Here is a 21,035-nt window from a genome sequence, read left to right on the forward strand (position 1 = left end):
TCATACTATTACAGGGACTTCAGAAGATTAACTAACAGGGACTTGGAGCACATCAAGGATCACTCTCGGTGTCTCACAATCGTGGGCTTTCATCCATCCAACCAAAAAATTAAGTAAATATAATTTTGGCTCAAGGATTGAAAGAATTTGGACATGTGGGTTTTTTTGATTAAGAATGCCTAAACTTCCAGGTTCTGCAAGAAGCACTAACTTTATAATTCTTTGTTCAGGAACTAGATATGATTCAGTATGGTTTACCAAATTTCACAGTTTCAACAAAGTTTACCCCGGATACTATTCTGGTAAGTCTGCACCCTCAAATCTTCTGTAGAAAGAAATTTCAACATATAAAGATGTAAATTTAAGGAATCCGACGCATATTGAGTTGATCTTCAACAAGTGAGAGATCAAAATAGCATATCTTAGTTTTGCAAGAACTAGTGCTTTACAACCTACGGGCCTGGTTCACAGCCTCCTATGCGTCCTTATGAAGTTTGTTGTGTTCAGTGCAATTGCAGTCGAACAGATATGAATTCCAGCGAGGCACAGTGTAGTTGAAAACAAAAGGAGGGCTTTCCACTGTCTTCCAGATATAAGAACTGCCAAAGCCGTTGACACCAGCGCAGCAACCGAGAGAGCATTTTTCCACGCTTGAAAAGATTTGAGATCATTCGTGCATCGCTTGCAATGAATCACATGCCGGAAATATCTATTTGCAGGATTTGGTGCATGCATTGTTCCGATCCCACCCTTAGCTGGTTGAGAAGCTGAAAGATTGGCAACAAAACCAGCCGGAGCATGCTCAACTACAGCCGGATATTCTGGTAGAGAGATTGTGCTATGCCCAAAATGATAAGGCATTCCATGCCCAACTTTGTCCATCCATTTTCGATACTCTGCTACCCATGTGTCTGATGACCTCAAATTGATGTAAAGTTCTCTTGTGGGAACTTTTTCTTTCATAAGAATTTCATTCTGAGAGGAAAGGAAACCCATATCTTGTTCAAATACCTTACATGAATTCTGATGAATGTACCATTCTGGAATAAGTCTCAAGAGCAATGGTGGTTTACTGGTGACTGCAAACCTAACTATAAGCATGGATTTTCCTTGCCCAGAGGGTCTGCAGAGGAAGAGGCCTGCACCATAGTGCTTCTCGCCATTCTTGTCAATGAATTCTCGGTTGTTCTGAAGGACACAAGGAGCTTCGAATCTCAAAAAGTACGGTATGTAGTTTGGTTCTTCCCGATTTATTTCTCTACCCCACCAGCCAGCGAAGCCTCGATCTGTCCTCTCTGTCACCTCAAAAAACAGCGCTGCTGCGTCTTCCCTTTTTGCCAAAAAATCTGTTCTGTCATGTGAAATAGGAACATGAGCAGGATCCATTAGGTTCTCTAGAAGGATGGAATGATCATATGGAAGCTCATGGATCGTTGAAGTGTCTTGACATCCTGGTCTATCAAAGATCTCAAACCAAGGTAATTTGTCAGGATTTGGTGGCTTCTTGTGAGACATCCATATCCATATAACGCCTTGCGAGTCCCTAATTTCATATGTTTTCACACACGCTGATTTTGGAATTTTTGCACCTGTTGGGAGCTGTCCCAAAAATTAGTGAGAAAGAAAACTATTAAGGAATTTTATCTCTGGAATTCTTTATGACCAGGATGAGAGAAACACCGGAATATGCCATTGCGTATTTCACAAAGTACACAAAACACGAACCTGGGGTATTTTCACACATTTACCATTGCCGTCAAATTGCCAACCATGGTACAAACATTCCAATCGCCCGTCAAACAGTTGACCTTCAGAGAGTTTTGCTAGCCTAAAATGAAAATACTCAATGTATTAGGCTGAGATTTGCTGCTTTTGAAACAATTTAAGATGATGACAACTTATTTCAATCAACTAGAAGTGCGAAACAACAAAATAATTTTCTCACAGCACACATCAAACTATGTGGGGAAATCAAATTGCGTGTAATAGTGTATATAAGTAGAAGTCGTGTAGATTCCTATATGACAGTAAATGCGGAACAATCTTATGGAATGGAGGTAAATGAGAAACTGTGTTATTACATCATTCCAATATGTCGTTCGTAATTTAGAAATAGAGATTATGAAAGAAACTGCAAAGGTGATGCAAAGGGTAGATCAAGCATAATCGAGATGCTAGTGAAACTTGTCTCAAGGTGGGTTCACTCAGAATCGATGGATTAAAAGCCACCAAACTAAAATTCTTCACCACACAAGATAGACACGTGTGAACAATCTTGAGAGAAAACAAAGCAGCAATTTGTTGGGCGGAGATAATTTGGTGATATAGAACTTTCCAGTGCTCCGCAGATGATTTCCTGAGTATCTCTTATTCCCCTCCATTCAACTGCTGAACATATCATTGAGTGATACAAACTTTTTCCACAGCATATGTGCCGGAACAAGGCATAAGCTCAAGCTCCATCAGGGTTCATGGCACATACAGAGTCACCAGCACGCACACTTATTTCCTTATTTGACTATTAGAACTTAGACAAACATCACTGATTTCTCTAAAAAGGCAACCCATTTTAAGACTATCAACAAGTGTCATATAGTCTTCCAATTTCAGTGATATCCCAGATAAATTCAATATCTTTAAGACTAAAACTAAGACTTCTTGCACCCAGCCTCAGTTTACTCAAACCAAAACCATGATTTCACCATCTACTCAGGAAAATTTTGAACTCTACAGAAAGGCAGAAAAATAGACAGTTACCTGTGGGGGCATCGATCCTCACAACACCTAAGCACACCATTGCCATCTCTATACAACACAACCTGCTTATCGAACACGGTGAGACCAAGAGGTGCATCATCAGGCACATTCTTGGTCAGATAAAGTGGATACCATTCTTCAGCCCAGTTATAGCTCGCAGCTTCCTTCTGCCCAATCACTTCTTCTTGAATCACACTCTGATCACCATCCTGCGCTCCAGCAGAAATTTCTTCGACTACTGCACCCAACTTCTGCCAGTTTTTCTTCAGTTGATTGCCAGGCTTTAACAGGAGTTGCAGGCCGAAAAACAGGGTTCTTGGTTTCTTGGGAAGTTTATAGAACTGTGAGAAATTAGGAGTCTTGGAGAGGGATATATGAGAGAGAAATGGTTGGAACTGTAAAATGGCCATGCTTTTTTCTCCAAGTCCAAGAAGATGGAGAATTTGATGAGGAAGATGACAGTGGTGGCAATGAGGAGGGGGGGTTGCTTCTTCTACGGGTGTACTAATCCTGGCCACAGAATGGAGTGGGAGTTGGAAATTTCCAGTGCCAACTACATTTCCATACTTCGCAAATTCACCAATTTGAATAATTAGGGAGATTGCTTGCAATTATGTATCCCATCTCGATCTAGCGAGAAAAATTAAAATAAAATATGTTTGATTGAGATATGCTTTTTAATATATACTAATTGTTGCTATACATAGATACTAAAAAATATAGAAAAAATTATAATATGAGATAAAGAGAAAATTATTTTATAAAAAATAGATAAAGAAATAAAAAAAGCATGTCAGAAAAAAAGAACGTGTTGTAAAGGAAAAAAGAAAAAAATATTACAAATATAAGTTTATTAAAAGTATGAAAGTTTGCAAGAAAACTATTCTGAATAACTTTTCTAAGAAAAGAAATAAATTAAAAGTTAAATTTTAATATATAAAAATTGGAAAGATAAATTTTTTATAATAATATATATAATTAAATGAGATACGTGTAATGACAATAATAATATGACGTCCGTAGAATTTTTTATGTAATTAGAAGATTAATTGATAATTATTAGAAATTTTAATTTAATTAATAAATAAATTATAGATTAAATTTGAGATATAATAAAACTTGAACGGATTAAATTGGAGTTCGTTATAATATTTGGAGGCAAATTATATTAATTAAGAAAATTAAAAAGGACGTGATTAGTATTTTGAGAAAATTTTAATTAAATATATAAAATAATAATATTATATATATAAATAATATATTGTACAATTGAGGGGAGAGAGAGAGTGTAGAATGAGGCGGTGGGGCCTCTCTTGTTCATATTAATATGCACACATACATTACACACATACACATAATATAAACTCGCACACACACATTGTCGAAGACAGAGGTACGGATTTTATTATTTTAATTTTTATTAATTTATATAATTATATTATTTATAGTTCTTTTATTAAATAGAGTTTATATTGAGCGATATACTATTTTATCGGAGTATTTTATAATTTTGGCTATTTAAATTAGTGTTGAATTAAATATCACATTTGCTATAAAAGTGATATAGTTGGGTAATTAAAATATTAGATTTGTTATATTTAATTATTATTATAGCTAATTTATACAATTCAATCGGAATGATTAACCAAATATGTAATTCTATGTATTACTGCTTAATTAAATTGTATAGCAACGATAAATTGACAGAAAATTCATAGAAATATTTCGGAAGTTATATTTTAGAAATATAATGTTATTAAAGAGGGAAAATGAGGTTTTAGTGGTAATATAATTTATGGATGTTATTAAAAATGATAGTTATAAATATATAAGGGGTTTGATTAAGTGAATTGGTAAATTAAATATATCGATTATACGTATAACATTCTGTTATAGGACGTGACGACAAAGTAGAGGGTTGAACAGTCCCTCGTGAATCGAAGTATTTTGGGTTTTACGATAAGTATAGCTAATTGGATTTATATATATATATCTATATGTGTAGTATTGTATATATTATATATATTGGTTTCTTGGATGCAAACGTGGACTTGGCTTTATATTATTATGTGTGGCTTTTGTATATTGATTGTTTATATAATTAGTTGTGGATTATTTGTTAGATTACCATAATATTGGTGAAATTGTTACTATGTGATATGTGATGGTAATGTAGAGATATGCTGGATATGATTATGTGATAATCATATAATTGATTGTTGATGGAATCAAATTGGGAGTTGATATTGAGAAAGTGATTATTACAAAGAATAGAATGATGATTGTGAATTGAAATAAAAGATGATGCTTACCTAGTTGAGAACACAATCAATGGTTTATGAAAATATGATTGATGATGATGTGATTGATAATGTGATATGAAAATATACGAATTAAGCTAGGTACCATGGCGCGTAGGGTACCGGGATATTCCAGGCAGTGGGGAATATCCTGTGCTGTTAGCTACACACTGGGATGGTGTGGGGGTACCATGTTTGTTGTGATGTCCTGTGCTGATATTGGTACACAGCTGAAGTAAAAGAGTGTGGAGATATCACACAATGGGTATCCTGTGCTGTACATGATATGATGATGGCCGACGAAACCATTGACTGATATACTCCAATTAGAGTAAGTGGGACCCTTAACTAATAAACGATAATGTCGAATATTATGTTATTTATTGATTTATAGTTGTGAGTATGTATTACTACTTATATCTGATGTTGCTATATGATGAATGGCTATTGTCGATGTGACTGCATATATGTGAATTGTTGCCTGTGTATATATACAAACTGATTGGCTATACTTATTGAGTAGGCACCTCATTCCTTGCCACGTACTTTTTAGGAGATAGGTCACACTGATTAGCCATATTGGATTTTGAGTGGTGCCGTCGTCTTTATTAGGTGGGTCAGCCGTAACTTCTGAAGTCAGAGTTTTTGATTGTTGGGTTGTTAAATATTCTGGTCTTTTATCGGAATTTGTGTTTTAAGTTGTGGTATGATTTTCCTTGAGGTTATGTACATGAGAACATCTAGTAAGGGTGAATATAAACTTTCGGAGGTATTTATTACCTTTTGTGGTATATATATATATTATATTAATAAATTAGAATTTATTTTACGAGTTGAAAGAGAATTACTTATAGAATGAGTTCTGATTAAAAGAAAGGATGAAATAGTAATAATTAGATGTAGCGAGTAGGGGGTGCTACAAGTAATTACTGAATATTTATGAAAATATAACTTGCGATTATATCAGTGTCATATTTTAGTAAAAAAAAATGAAATGAGTTTACTTGAGATAAAATTTTTCTTTCATATGTGATTAAGTAATACAAAGGTCTACTACTAATAATAATAATAATTCATTTGATATATAGAAAATACTAAATAAAAAAATACATATAATAAACATAGTTCATGTGATAAATATTTTTTCGTAGATATTGAAATATGTTTACATATAATTTGAAAAATCTCTTGTAAACAATTGTTCATCTGATTTGAAAAATTATTTCACAAGGAAGGACGGCCTTATAATTTTATTTAAATAGTCACTATTACATAAAAAGTGAACCGCGCTGCCTTTTAATTATAAAACAATGTTAATACTAAACCTTTCTTGATATTTGTCACGAGCCCAATTTTACAAATTAAAGGGGAAAGGTTCACTATAAAGTAAAACTCGCTCTTCCTTATAAATAAAAAAAAAAAAAAAAAGAAGCTAAATGTTAATATGTCAATATCCTTTTTTTTTTCTTTTTTGTTTAATGTAAATTAACCCCTTTCAATATTTAAAGAAAAAAAATGCAAACAAACTCCTATAATTTTACAAATGAACAAATTATCCCCTATAAAAAATAAAAAATAATTTACCCTATGTTTTTTTTTTAAATGCAACAATTTAACTCCTTGTATTTTTTAAAAGAATTCTAAGAAGGTAAATTACTTCATTTTAAAAAATATAAAAACGTAAATTGCTATTTTTTGTTTTCATAGGTGCTCATTTGCAATATCATAGTGGTTAAATTGCATTAAACCCCATATTTAGACGAAATTAATTTGGATTGGGTGTCATTTTGCCAAAATGTTCACTGTAACCGAGTTTCATATTCATTTGCTAATTTAGCATACTGCGTATAGTCGGTGTAACATGCTCTACATCCCACAAAATACAGAACTTTGTGATATTACTAATCTGTTCTATGGCCTCATCACAAACACAGGACTTTTCTCCACTTCTCAGAAATCGAAGTACTCATCATCGACATATTCATCTCCATATTCACTACGCATCTCACCATCGTGATGACCAAAATCTTCATCATCTTTGCAGCAACTCATATCACTATTTGTAGATCCACGCAACCCATATTGTGAATTCTTACTCCCGTAAGAGTCCGAGCTTATCATCGGAGTAGCTTCAGAACTGTGCTCCTGCAAAGATATCAATGTTTGCAAATATGATATGTCCTTATAAACTGTGAGACGATCAACTTTCAATGCCGTTGTGTGTGCATATTTTCAGGTGGAAAACAGCTTTATACGGAGTCTGTTAGAAATTAAATTCAACAACATGCAATCAGCCTTATGACCTTAAAAAGGAAGTGAGTGTGCTTTTCAGGACACCTTGAAAATCAACTGGCAAATTAAAAAATTGTAAACAAATACTTACAAGCTCATCATTCAGGATTTTTAGAGCATCGTAATTAATCCTTGAGCTCGGCCTCTGTCAAAACAGATTTCATGTTATGATTCAGTAAAATGCATACAAAGTAAAAGATGACTGGGCGAAAGTTACAAAGAACATCCAGCAAAATGTATAAGCATCAAAATGACAATGCCAATAGCTGCAGGAAGACATATCAGAAGTTTGCAAATTAATATTATTATAGTTCAAATTAGTAGAATGCAGTTTAAATACTATTTTTGCTACCTGATTCTACCAAACCTTACAGCGGATGTTGGAACAGAAAAATCTCTATATGAAACTAACTTATTACCTGGAACTCTGCTTTTGTGGTGGTTTTAGTAGTAGCTTTCTTGACAGAGACGCCTTTCTTTGTTTCAGTTGTTCGTTTCTGTTTCTTGGCCTGGAATTTAACATGTTACCATTTTCTATAGATATGGAGTAATATAGAAGAATGAATGAAGTATTCTGGAAGAAGATTACTTTCTAGACGAATCAAGGTCGGAAAAAGAAAGGTCTGAGATTGATTCTGTTTACCCCAATTTCAACTTTGAAAGAAGTCAGTCTTTAATTGTAAGCCAATAGATATGACATAAAGTTTAGGCTCAGAAAACTGTCAGAATGAGACGACAAGTAGAAAAAGTGGAAAATAAAGAAGGACATAGCTATTACTTCTGTAGATTTTCCATGCATTGCTTCCCATAAAATCCTTTTGTAATAGATCTCCTCCTTCTTGTTAAGGTACCCAAGAACCTGAACAGTATTCAACATAATGTCCAGTCATATGTTGACACCAATTCAGAAATATTATATAATTCATGAAAAATTTAGTACAATGATAGTTAAAGTTATAAGCACAGACTTGGATATGCAGTAAGGGCAAATTGAAAAAGGTTGGAATCATCTGAAACTAAAGAGCATGCAGGTTAATTAACAAATTGAGTTACAGAGGGAACCAAGAAGATCTGTTATGTCAATTACTCTATGTCAGAAAAAAACAAAAGCTTTACTGAGATGGTTGTAAATTTATTTTTCTGGACCTTAAACTTTTTAGATATCAGAGTCATGGATGTCCCTTCATGTCCTGTTAATTACAATTTGGTCTATGGCTTACCCTTTATTGCATTAATTGTAGCCTAACTGCCTTTTTAAGATAGAGCTGCACTAAATTTTAAGGTAGATGGGGCTGGATATGGCTGTTGCCTGCCTCACGGATAAGACCTAATAATTAATAGAAAAATATTCTAACCAAGTAAGGTTAAATTTAAAGATTAAATTCTTCAACAATTCATCTCTTTTTTGTTATGAAGTATTACTTTCCTAAGATTCTGTAGATAAGATCTTAAAGGCTCCTTTTGGACTGGACACAAAGAAATTCAACTTTTATTATCAAACTTCAGTATCAAGAAAAAGCAATTCAAGCAATAACTAGATGTACCTCAGCATCATCAATATCAGAAAGGCTATCTGACTCATTGCTTTTAGTTCGGTTTCTCTTTAGCTTGTAACTCTTAACAATCCCACAAGTATCCATACTGATGTCCCGGTGTCTGGTTGAAGGACCTGAAATTATTCAATAAATATTCGAGGTCAGGATCTTCTTTTATGAAAGAATGAGTACAAGAAACCACATGTGCACATTTATCAGGACAGCAGGTAGGATTACCATCAGATTTTCTCAGTTGTGTAAGCCCACATGGACCAGCATCTGCACCTTCTACTTGGGAAGGTTCAATTCCTGTCTCTACCTATAGAATTAAGGTCTGTAAGATATGGAAGAACATTAAATCTTAAGATGGCACCATGATTCATCTTTCATGCCTGCAAGGTAGCACGTAGGGATGCAATCAGCTTGGCCATAGTTGCCGTCCATCTCCTCGATAATAGGAACAAATGAGAAGCTTGCATGTTTTCATACATCAGCATACACTAGGTGTAACTCATACCACATTTCGATATGAAGGCAGTTACATAGAAGAATATTCATTATAGCAGCGAAGTGACACAAGAATGCAGTATAACGACAATAACATTGATAAAAGGTTCATCTTGGCATACTTTCCAATCAGCAAAACAAAATTTGAAATTAAAAACTGGTCAGATATTCAGGGAGCAACTTGAGAAGAAAAGCTTGTTTCCAATGGTATTTTTTCCCCGGAAAGCCATTATCTTGGCAGTGAGTTACTGATTAATGCTTTCGGCAATGGCTTCAATAAAGTGGAAAATCAATGTTTTCCTTCACAAAAGGGATCCCGGAACGCTCTTATTACAACAATAGCTGAATTTTCAAGCTATGCTGAGCCACAGAATCGTGCAACTCCAAATTGAATTTTTTTATGGCTCCGATGGTTATATGGTCTAAAATAACTTAAGAATCCTATAACAGCATGAGAAACTGGAAACGAAAACAATATCCAAAGCCAAGCATTTTTATCTAACTCTTTGACTAATTCTCCAAGTTTGATCTTTTATTTCTTTTGGATGAATAGTTCTTCTAGTTTGTTGAACAACAAAGCAAAGATCCAACCGAGAGCGCCATGACTGCGAAATTTTCTGCTAAAACATGTTTCACAAAACGTCCTGGATTTTGAAGAGCGAGAGTCAGAGATCAGGCATACCGGTTTTTTCGAATTGTCATCGGAGCTTTGCGTAACCGCCATTGCCGCTGTCTCTGGAGTTTCAGAACATGCGAACCCTTCAGCTACAGGGGTTTATATAGGTCTGGGTTCTTTGGTTGATTACCAAAATTACCCTCCGTTTGAACATCATTAAGATTCTTTTAGACAGTGAGAAAACCTAAATTAAAAAGCTCGGTTTATTCGGCTGCTCAAAATTCAAATCGGAGCGCCCTTAGGAGACACAGAGAGAGAAAGGACACTATCTTTCTCCAGTGGAGTGAAAAATGGAGCATAACCAAGCAGTGGATGGACTTCTCAGCCTGTTTTCTAAAGCTAATCGTGACCTATCCACCGTCCATAACAAGCTCCATAAGGAATTCCAGCAAGTCTACCCCGACAATGTACTCAATCTCCCGTCAATTTTCGCTTTTAGTTCTCTTATTTACTCCTTTTCGTGGTATCTGTTTTCTTTTCACTTTCCCGTCTTTCTTTCTTCTTGGGTTTGTTCTTTGAGGAAAAATCAAACCCGTGAATCCAAACGCACGAATTTATTGTTCTGTTTTCGAGCAAATTGTGTTATGTTTTCGTCCTCACAAGTCTACGCCTTAAGTGGGTTCCTAATATTTTTCTCCTTGTCTTTTGAATTTTTTCTTTTCAACAGGCAAATCCCATGAAGCTGGTGGCAAGGTTGAAAAAAATTGAAGAAGAAATGTCATCCTTGAAGGGCCAGTGCCGCGAGCTTCTTGCCGCAAAACAGGTACAGATATGTGAGAACTCTGTTTCTATTTTGTGTCCGAATCTTGCAGTGCCATTGTATGAAGTCTGTCTTTTTACGTTCTGTACTACTACTACTGCTACCACCATTTTTGGCTGGGGATATTTTTCCATAAAGATATAATAGACTTGCGCTTTCTTATTACATTGCCTTCCATTACCAACCTGTTCTTTTACAGCAACAAGTTACCTGATCCTCGCTACTAGTAATAAGGGAGGAGAGATGTTAACCTTTCACTATTTGTAAGCACTCTCCTCGTTTGGTTTTGCCTAATGAGCTTTCTTTATGTTGTAACCCGGCGGATTCTTTTAAGAACTATGGGAAAGAAATATTGGCCTAATTTCTGGTTGAGCCTTCGCAGAAAGTTTCTTCATGTTTGTCAACCATGATGGCTGATGTTGGATAAATCTATAGTTCTCAATATTTCATCATGAGCGTAGAAGTTAGAAGCTTTAAAACTTTTAACGTGCAGGATTTGATTGATAAAGCCAGAACACTCTTAGTCGGAAACAGGACATTGCTGCAGAGGTTGCAAGTGTCCTCTGGTGCACCTGTCACAAGCGATGCTGATGATCCTGCTTTTGCGAGCTTCAATCAGGTATATATATTGGTCTAGCTTATATTAATTCCTTTGGTTAGATGCCAATTGAAGGTATGGATGTTGATTCAGCGTATCTCCTGAAGATAGTGAAAGGAGACATTTCACAAGGAAGGGGTGGGTGGATTGTTGTGTGCGTGAACTGACTACGAGTGTTCAAAAATTCTGTTCAAGGCTCGAAAGGTTGCATTTTCCATATGATGTAGTAAGACTCTGCATCATTTGCCAGCAAGCAACCAAAATTTACTTTGCAAGGTTTAGGTTATGTACCAAGGCATAAAGTATTGTGCTACGGTCGTTCCTGTTGGCCTTGCTAAAAATTTACCTTCTCAAGATGTTTCTGTAGAAATTTGGATTTATGTAACTTATTTCTCTCATGATGTACAGATTATTGATGAGTGGACGCTTCAGGTCAAATCCAGAACAGGTAACTTATTCGTTTAAATGGAGTACATGCTTTCATATGCTTATATTAATTTTTGTGTTTTATCTACATCAGCTGAGGAACAAAATCATTCAGAGAATTGTGAGAAAATTCACAAAGAAATGTAGTAAATATGATAATTTGTCGATCCTCCTCATTCTCTGTCCAAACGCCATGGAAGTGTTACTAAGAAAAACAAGGAACTTCTTATCTCATTAATTCGAGTAACTTCCGCATCTTAAAATCTTCATCTGATAGTGGTGGTAGTGTGCAAGCAGAAATATCCTTGCTTGCCGTTCAAGAATGGATAATGCCATTTTGGCTAGAAAGTGTTGAAGTCCTTGTTTTTTGGTTTCTGAAAGAGCTGGCTAACATTTCTGTTAAGTGAGGTCTGGTTATGCGGTAGTTAGGAACACATACCTGAGAAGGGTAGATACGAAGTTGAGGAATATGTTTGTGGGGGCTTAAAAAATACTGAAGCAGTAATACTAAGTTAAGTTTCATCTGATTTTATCAAAAGTGCTTCCTTTCATGCTACCATATACGCAATAATTCTGATATATGTGGTGGCTTTTGATGGGATTATATCCAATGATTCTTAACTCTTCAAACAATTATCATTATGCAGAGGACGAGGAGGAGCCAGGCTCTGACGATATCAACCAGTTGTTATTCTCGGCAATTGTCCAAAGCAACTGAATGGTTCCTGTGTCTTCAAAGGTTAGCAGTTCTCAGCAACTGAGAATCATGTGCTACCAATTCATGAAATTCTGCTATACAAAATCGTTATCTTTTGTATATCTGTTCCTCTGAAGATAATCACAACCTTTTAGGCTGGGTTGGTCTCTTGTTGAGACTCAGAATATTCACTATTGACCACATGTATCATTTCAGCGAGTTACATTCTTCTATTATGACATGGAACTTGGAGCCAAATTCTGAGAGAAGATACCGCAGTTTAATATGGAAAGCCATATTTGCCAGTTTCTCTTTGTAGGAAGATATCTGTTGCACAATCACATGTATGCATTAAGACAACTTTTTTTTCAATTGTATATGCAGTTTACTTAAGCAGCCCCAATCATTACCTTTAAGCCTGGAATGCCTAAAGCTGAAAGTATCTTTTTGGACATAATCTCTTGGAGAACATCCAACTTCAAGAAAATGTCTTGGCCTTTGGAGTAGCTACTACCAAAACAAGCTCTGGATATTACGTCCCCGGAAAATCTCTTCATACAGTGATCCACACCGATTTCCACAACTGCGCCACCTTCACTCTCAACTTTATGCTTCCATGAATCTTCTAGTGCGAAACCCGACTCAGTAATTATGCTCATCATACCCTACATCATGAACGGATGTTATTTTATAAGAGTGGATAATTCTTAGGTGGTCTTGCAGCTCTAAATTTTGAGACAATTATAATTGTTCATTTATTGGACTCCATGCAAAGATTACATATAAATTGATATAAATTGATGTGATTGTTAAGGACTCTTGATAGAGAGCTTAAAGCTATAAAATCCAGGCCCACATGAGTATGATGTGGGATGTGTCTGTATCCTGCGATTAAGATCATAATACTCAATGTATTTTATATAGTTGTTTTAATTTATAAAAATGTTACTTTTATGTGTTATATATAAGTAAAACATGAACATATTATTTCATATATGGGAAAATTCCAAGACTCCCTTGTGACTTAAGAAATGTTAAAAATCTTTTTCGGGAAAAAAACTACCAAAAAACTTCTATGGATTTTCAACAATAAAACAAAAAACCCCTTGAAGGCTGCTGTGACTTTCACACACTCTAAATGCAATTTTTGTTGGGGCATGGGGGTGGATGGCGGGGGGACGATGAGGACGAGTCAGGGTGTGAGGAACAGGTGGTGGGAGTGGGGATGCAGGTGGCCAGGGAGGAGGGGAAGAGAGGGATAAACGTAATTTTGATCCTCAAACAAAGTTATTTTATATAGTTTTGATTTTCAAATAATTTGATGGTTACAATTTAATTTGGATCTCGAACTGTTGTTTTCTTAACGTTTTTTAGTCATTCCATTACAGACCACTTGTACCGTTTCAACAAGTTACATGCTTCTATTATAACATGGAAACTTGGAGCCAAATTTGGAGAAAAAATACCGCAGTTTAATATGTGATAAGAGAATTTCTTTCATAATTTTGGTGTCAATTTTAATTAAAAAAACGTATAGAAAACAATAAAGAAAAAGAAAAGAGCTTCTACGGCATTTTCATCCACCCCACCCACAAGTTACAATGTTGTTGATCACAGCTTCTTAACAATAATCTGAACTCCATGCTTCGGCTCTACAATCATCTTCATAACTGGTGAGTGAACATAATTAGGAGACAATGTGAAAGAGAAATTGGTAAGAATAAGAGCCATCAGCAACTTCAGCTCAACCATCGCCAGGTGCTGTCCAACGCAAACCCGCTGTCCGAACCCAAATGGCATGTATGCGTTTGGGCTCTTGCATGCACCAGAAATTCCATTTCCAAACCTTTGTGGTTTAAATTCAAGCGCATCTGCACCCCAAAGGGCTGTGTCGGTGTGCAATGCTGTCACCATAGTCCATACGTTTACGCCCTTGGGCACCCGAATGTTGCCTATCTTCACGTCTTTGAACGCCTCCCTTGCCAGGGTAGGCGCCGGAGGGTAAAGGCGCATCGTTTCTTGAATCACCATATGCAACTGCAAAATCAATAATGAAATTTAGTTGTTAGACGATTTGCCTGCCAATAGAAATGGTCAAGATTAGCAAGTGTACATTACATTTATATCCCCGGATTATGTTTATTTGCACAAATTACTCAACTATGAGAAATATTAACATCATCTACACAAATCACCCCCATTTTTTAAAAAATTATATACACACCTCCCAAAAATGCTAATGACATTACACAAACTAGTCCTATTTTATTACTATCATAAGTGGTTTCTATAATTGCGCAAAATACAGTGTGATTTGTATAAATAAACCATATATGAGGATCCGTTGGATTGTTAGAATTCAATTTGGGTGGGCTGGCAGGAGAGTGTATATTTAAATATTTGATTTTGTATACCTGTTTCATCTTACGAAGCATGTCTGTATCTGGTATTCGACCCTGACAAACTTCCTCAACCTCATCTCTGACGCGTGTTTGCCATTCCGGGTTCGAAGCCAACAACATGAGACACCAAGAAGCCGACACAGCAGAAGTCTCGAATCCAGCTAAATATATGTTTCTGCAGTTATCAACGATGAACTGATCGATTGCAGCCGAGGTAGAATAACTACTCTTTGCACCTTCAAGAAGTGTTTGGAGCAAGTCTTTCTCGCGTCCTGCTTGTCGCCTTTCCTTCACTATCTTCAAGATCAATGCACTGATTTCCTTCTCTAGTGCCCAAATTTGCCTGTTTCTCTTTGTAGGAAGATGCCTGTTGCACAATCACATGTATATATCAACTATATTAAGACCACCTTTCTTAACTGTATAAACAGTTTACTTAAGCAGCTAGCACGAATCATTACCTTAATCCTGGAATACCTACAGCTGTAAATGTCCTCTTGGACATAATCTCTTGGAGAACATCGAACTTCAAGAAAATCTCTTGGCCTTTGGAGTAGCTACTACCAAAACAAGCTCTGGATATTATGTCCCCGGAAAATCTCTTCATACAGTGATCCACACCGATTTCAACAACTCCACCTTTTTCACTCTCAACTTTGTGTTTCCACGAATCTACTAGCTCGAGACCCGACTCAGTAATTATGCTCATCATACCCTGCATCATGAACAAATGTTATTGTGCGATCGTGCCATGTTTGATAAACACAAATCATTCGCCCTTGCAGCTCTAAATCTCGAGATAGTTATAATTGTTTCATGTAACCATCTTTCATGTATAGATGTTGCGACTGTTAAGGACTTTTGGTAGGGAGAGCTGAAAGCCGTAAAAACCCCTCACATCAGTACTTGATAATCCTTGATGTGAGCATGCTGAATGGTTATGATCCTAATTGCAAGATGTAAGACTCATCCCTTCATGAGTTCAAAATCCACCTTAAATGGGTGTATTTATATGGAGGTCCAAATCTAACCCGGACCGCGTTCCAATATTTCAAATTAAATCATAACAAAATAACCACTAAAATAATGACAAAAAGTAGATAGATGTACCTTGACTTTGTCCATAAACAGTTCAGGAGCAATAATCTTCCTCTGCCGTGCCCAAATGGATCCATTCGACGGCAGGATTCCCTTTCCGAGTAAGGGCCCGAGTACTTTCTGCTGATACGAAGGCCTGCCCAAGTCCAGCGACGTGCAAGTCGTTATCTCTTTCGCCAAGTCAGGATTGTTCACATACAATACTTGCACATTCCCCAAAGAAAACACATATAATGGACCTGTAAACTCCCATCACGTCAGTGTTAATTTGTACCGAATACTAATAAGGAAACCATTATAAACCATTGTGTATATACTCCAATGCATACATACCGTATTGCTGCCTCCATTCCTCCGCAAAGGGTAGAACAGCGGCGGCGTTGTGGATGAGCGGCGGATGCGGGTGGTTGAGGGGGGCCCTCTCGGCTGCGTCTCGAGATTTCTTGACGTCCAGTATGTTTCCCAGGAGGATTTTGGGAGGGGGGCCATCGATCCCTTGCTCCCTCAAGATTTTGCGGATTCTCGCAGGTTTAACAATCATTGAAAAGTAGAGGCGGAGTAAGAAAAACGTCAGCACAAGACATGCAACTGTGGAGAAAACCATTTTGCAGAAGGCAGAGGTTCTGATGAGTCTATTGAGGATCTAGTAGTGCTTGTGATCGTGGGCCGTGGCCAGTGAAACACTCCTTGTTCTTTATATAGAGAAAATTATTTAAAAAATGTTACAAAAAAATTACAAAAATAGGTTGATTTTGATTCTTTTATGATTTTAAGCTGTCAACGCTGCAAATTTGTTTAAAATAAAAAATTCTCTCATGGCACACAATAAAAAATTGTGGTACCATTTGTTTAATAAAAAAAAAATTAAGACTAAGAATCTTATCAGAAATTAAAAAAAAAATTATGGTGAAAATTAAAAAATTTGGATTCCGATGAAATGTTGATGAAAATGAGCAAACTTGGACTCGTTGGAATCGTCTAGACGAGAGGAATCGAACGGCAGTAGTCTCAGGCCATGATTCATCTCGACGGTAGAGAAACGACTTGAAAAAACTTTAGCGCGAATGTTCGAGGCGGAAATGCTTCAAATTTTCAAATCTCAAGAAATACTTGATGAAATTGAGCAAGGCCGGTCTCGTTCGAATTGTTTGGATGAGATGATTCGAACGGGCGGTGGTCTTAGGCAGTGATTCGTTCTAACGTTGGAGAAACAGAGGCAAATAGCTTCAGCGCGAATATTTGCAGTAGAAAAATTTTTAAATTTTCAAATCTCAACAAATACTTGATAAAATTGAGCTAGGTTCGTCTGTTAGAACCCTTAGGTTGAGGTGAGTCCAGTGGTGGTGGTCCGTGATCACGGGTCGCTCCAGTGGCGGCGAATCGACAGCAGAAAGGTGCGGTAGTTGTGTTAAAAGCCCATTGTCTACAGTTGATAAAATTTGATGGAAAATATTTGTCTCATTAAGGGCAGTCGAACGGTATGTTTGGCGACCGACAACTCACCGTGATGGCACCGAAATTTTAGAGAGAATGTGGCGGCGGTTTTGAGGACACAACAGTTTTCTTTTTTCTTTAATACAATATTTTTTTTTAATTAAATTTAACTTTTTTTAATTTTTTTTTTATCAAAATCGACCCCCAATTCTGTAATTTTTTTGATTTGTGAAATGAAATAGGAGACTCAATAAAAATTACAAAAAACAATCCAACACTTTAATATGTATCCATATACAGAATTAGATTATTCTTTTTTAATTTCTTGCAAATTTTATTACGTTGGATATTAATTACAGGTCATGTATACAATTTTTTTAAAATAAATAGATGCTATAATTCATGATATCATAAATTTAATTAATATTTATGTAGTTTTATGAATTCAATAAAAATCAAAATTTGAATTGTGATACTTTATTATTTTATAAATAGAAAATAAAGGTGAAGATAATATTAATTAATCTGTGCACATCATATGGATATGTATATGATATTAAATGCGGCAGAATTGAATAGAAGAGTTGGACTGGACTATTAATTCAAACTTCAGACCAAACCATACCTCCTATTCCGACGCAGGAAGTTTGGATTTCAAACCCTATCTATCATCAACATGCTATTTTTTGTTCGGATTACATATATTTTTTGTCCGTAAATCGTCATTTAATTTTTTAAATAGTATTTTAATTTTATATTTTTTTTTTATTTTGTGATTTCAATCTTCGGAGAAAAAATAATTATGCTATCCTAAAAAGTTAGCAGAAATTGGTTAATAGGAATAAAAACCCCAATTATAAAATCTTACGTGAGAGACATACATTTTTCTGACGAGAAAGGTGAACTCGAGCGAGAAAAAGACTAAAATTATGAAAATTAAGAAGATATAAAACCAAAATATTACACTTGAAAAACAAAGAATGAAAACCCCAAATAACCTAAATTATGGGATCGAAAATACTGTGTTTCAAGGAAGACGGCCTAACAGGATTGACATTTTTCTACGTTGACCGCAATAGCCACTTCAAACTTTGGAAAGAAAGGCAGACCGGCAGCAACATTTTTTATAGGGATAATTATATTATATCTATATTTTTTATCTATCATCTATCTATATAATATTTTTATTTTTTTAAAATTACACATACACTCATCATAAATATCAAAATCATTTATACAAATTATTTTGTATTTTGAAAAAAAATTATACATACACCACCAGATACGTCAATAACACCATTACATAAACTCTTCAAATTTTTTTGTTGTTAAGGGTGATTTCTGTAATTACGTAAAAGACGAAAGTGGTTTGTGTAGATGGACCATAAATCAGGAGTTGTATATATAATATCCCTTTATTTTTAAAAATATTGTTTGGAATAACGAGAAATAAATTTCAAATATTTTCCAGTAAGATAGACTGTGAAAACGAGTAATTTTCGTTATTAATTTAAATGAACTCTTTTGTTATCATTATAAATAAACAAATTAATGCTAAAATAATTTGTAATTATTAAAAAAAATAAAAATTTAAACCTGAAAACTTATTAATAAAAACACATTAGACAGGAAGAAGAATGAAATATTTGTAATTAATATATAATATAATTATCATTATAAATGTACCATTAACAAAAAATAAATAATTATCGTTGTAAATAATTTATTTTAATTAATAATAATTTATCACTCTCACTTAAAAAAAAATCAGTCGACAAATACATACCGATTTACAAGTGGAAATTAAGTACTGTAGATAATAAGACCAACGGGCATGTGATACACCCTAACAGACTGCCTCATACAGAATTCCAAGTCAATATTGAAGTGCCAAAGTAATAATTCATATCATGATAATTTTGGTCTCTTTTTTTGAAAATTTAATCTTATATTAATAATTTATTGTCAATTGTCTATAATTATTGGATAAAAATGATATTTCTTTTAAAAAAATTAAATTATCAATACAAAAGTAAATTTATTAAAAAATAAATAAATGTGATATGTTCAAAATTGAATTCGGAAAAAAAGACTAAATATATAAATGAAGTAAGTTATCTGAGCAAAAATACTAATAATTTATAATTACTAGATCAAAAATATAATTTTGTCTTTTTATCTGCAATAAAAACTTACAGTGTATTTTGTAAAAAAATTTAACCATTAATGCGCTACTATACAAATTTTTCGGGTTACATATAGCATGAAAAAGAAATATATATATATATATATAATATAAAAAAATTGATGTATCTGCCAAAATTATTTAATTATTATCAATATATGGAATAAACACAATAATATTTCAATTAGATTGATGATTTTATCAAGTCCAAAATGGTTTTGTGTTGTTTGTAATACACAAACGAAACACATCGATCTCAAACAAGTAACGTTCACTAGAAGAATTATAACATTTAACTACGGTCAATTGTCATGGTTAATACAGCCACACAACGGTTTTTTACCGTGGTTTTTGTGAGGGTGACTAAAATATTTACCATAACTGTTTTACCATGGCTCTTAGTCGTGACAAATAATTTTTTCATGGTGGAAAAGCGAGTTTTGTACGTCGATTTATTTTATCGTAGTTAATAATAATTATTTATTATGATTTTTATCTATGCGACAAATATTGTAGTCAATAATAATATTTTTTCAATTGATTGCCGCTAAATTTTCAAATCACAACCAAAAAAACAAATGTTTTCACAACATATATCATATTATAACTTTACTTCTCTATAAGTGATGATGAGAACTCTATTAAATATTTGTTCTCCTTTTTTACAAAAACTTATAACTCCTAACCAAAAAGAAAAAAAAATAATACTTATTAATTAGTTGATTTTAATATTAACCCCTTACTTGTTTGTTAATTTTAAGTTGCCAACAGAAATATTAATTAGGATAAATTACAACGATTTCTCTTGAGATTTGCTATAATTATGAATACCCCATCATTGTTTAAGAAATTACTAATTCCTACCTGATTTTAACGGCCGTCTAACAATTAGCCCCCAATTTATTAGGCTTTCATCCATTTTTTATAATAAACTGACAAAAATGCCCTTATGGATGAAAAATAATAATTTATTTATTTTTTTATTTTTTTAATGGACTAATTAGATAATTTTTTATGATTTTTAAAATTTTTTCATCCACCCCGTTCGATTTTTATAAGTTTTTAATTTTTTAAAAAAATATAAATAAGGACAAAGTTGACAATTTCATACCTCCATCCAAGGATTATACAATTTTATCAAACATCAGAGAGGTATTTGTAATTTTTCAAACAACAAAGAGATATTCATAATTATGCTAAATCTTATTAAAGATTGTCGTAATTTACCATATCAATTATTGTAAGAGGCAAGGGTCAATATATATATATATATATATAGCGTGAAAACCTCGTACTTTAGTTTATTTGGACCATATTAATTACTGTAAGAATCAAGGGTCAAAATATATACACACTGTAAAAACCTCC

General features: G+C 34.3%; 5 protein-coding genes and 1 long non-coding RNA gene across 10 annotated transcripts; 2 read left to right on the forward strand and 4 right to left on the reverse strand.

Annotated features, from left to right (window-relative positions):
- The first annotated feature begins 14 nt into the window (after positions 1 to 14).
- Positions 15 to 453, forward strand: LOC148787662 (uncharacterized). Its single transcript, XR_016065932.1, has 2 exons — positions 15 to 155; positions 231 to 453. It is a non-coding gene; the product is annotated as an uncharacterized LOC148787662 (long non-coding RNA).
- TIC55-II (translocon at the inner envelope membrane of chloroplasts 55-II) lies at positions 324 to 3,347 on the reverse strand. Its single transcript, XM_011083704.3, has 3 exons — positions 2,758 to 3,347; positions 1,726 to 1,828; positions 324 to 1,599 (listed from the first exon to the last, which is right to left on the reverse strand). The coding sequence occupies exons 1-3, from the start codon at positions 3,165 to 3,167 to the stop codon at positions 466 to 468; spliced, it is 1,647 nt and encodes a 548-aa protein (XP_011082006.1). The 5' UTR covers positions 3,168 to 3,347; the 3' UTR covers positions 324 to 465.
- A 3,508-nt stretch (positions 3,348 to 6,855) lies between these two features.
- On the reverse strand, positions 6,856 to 10,212 carry LOC105164882 (uncharacterized). 2 transcript variants are annotated; one of them, XM_011083694.3, is made up of 7 exons: positions 10,074 to 10,212; positions 9,122 to 9,203; positions 8,894 to 9,018; positions 8,128 to 8,208; positions 7,769 to 7,858; positions 7,441 to 7,494; positions 6,856 to 7,202 (listed from the first exon to the last, which is right to left on the reverse strand). In XM_011083694.3, exons 1-7 carry the CDS (start codon positions 10,113 to 10,115, stop codon positions 7,008 to 7,010), a joined length of 669 nt encoding a protein of 222 aa, XP_011081996.1. In that variant the 5' UTR covers positions 10,116 to 10,212; the 3' UTR covers positions 6,856 to 7,007. The 2 variants fall into 2 exon arrangements, with proteins under 2 accessions (XP_011081996.1, XP_088737271.1); XM_088881145.1 differs by lacking the exon at positions 7,769 to 7,858.
- Positions 10,213 to 10,334: 122 nt separating this feature from the next.
- Positions 10,335 to 13,278, forward strand: LOC105164883 (uncharacterized). Of its 4 annotated transcripts, none has more exons than XR_002287284.2 (6): positions 10,335 to 10,474; positions 10,735 to 10,830; positions 11,321 to 11,446; positions 11,533 to 11,651; positions 11,834 to 11,873; positions 12,499 to 12,853. XR_002287284.2 is itself a non-coding variant. In XM_011083696.3 (6 exons), the coding sequence occupies exons 1-5, from the start codon at positions 10,358 to 10,360 to the stop codon at positions 12,567 to 12,569; spliced, it is 450 nt and encodes a 149-aa protein (XP_011081998.2). In that variant the 5' UTR covers positions 10,335 to 10,357; the 3' UTR covers positions 12,570 to 12,590; positions 12,933 to 13,278. The 4 variants fall into 4 exon arrangements, 3 of the variants coding, with proteins under 3 accessions (XP_011081998.2, XP_011081999.2, XP_011081997.2); XM_011083696.3 differs by lacking the exon at positions 11,533 to 11,651 and adding an exon at positions 12,933 to 13,278 and having other exon boundaries at positions 12,499 to 12,590; XM_011083697.3 differs by lacking the exon at positions 11,533 to 11,651 and having other exon boundaries at positions 12,499 to 12,590; positions 12,765 to 12,853.
- On the reverse strand, positions 12,756 to 13,210 carry LOC148787663 (cytochrome P450 714C2-like). The gene is made up of 2 exons (XM_088881044.1): positions 12,959 to 13,210; positions 12,756 to 12,875 (listed from the first exon to the last, which is right to left on the reverse strand). The coding sequence occupies exons 1-2, from the start codon at positions 13,208 to 13,210 to the stop codon at positions 12,756 to 12,758; spliced, it is 372 nt and encodes a 123-aa protein (XP_088737170.1).
- Positions 13,279 to 14,092: 814 nt separating the features above from the next.
- Positions 14,093 to 16,712, reverse strand: LOC105164885 (cytochrome P450 714C2-like). The gene is made up of 5 exons (XM_011083698.3): positions 16,382 to 16,712; positions 16,061 to 16,287; positions 15,412 to 15,665; positions 14,963 to 15,317; positions 14,093 to 14,585 (listed from the first exon to the last, which is right to left on the reverse strand). The coding sequence occupies exons 1-5, from the start codon at positions 16,650 to 16,652 to the stop codon at positions 14,160 to 14,162; spliced, it is 1,533 nt and encodes a 510-aa protein (XP_011082000.1). The 5' UTR covers positions 16,653 to 16,712; the 3' UTR covers positions 14,093 to 14,159.
- Between the last annotated feature and the right edge of the window lie 4,323 nt (positions 16,713 to 21,035).

Source organism: Sesamum indicum, linkage group LG6, assembly GCF_026168435.1.
Source record: "Sesamum indicum cultivar Baizhima isolate 11 linkage group LG6, ASM2616843v1, whole genome shotgun sequence".
In the NCBI taxonomy this organism is placed as follows: Eukaryota; Viridiplantae; Streptophyta; class Magnoliopsida; order Lamiales; family Pedaliaceae; genus Sesamum; species Sesamum indicum.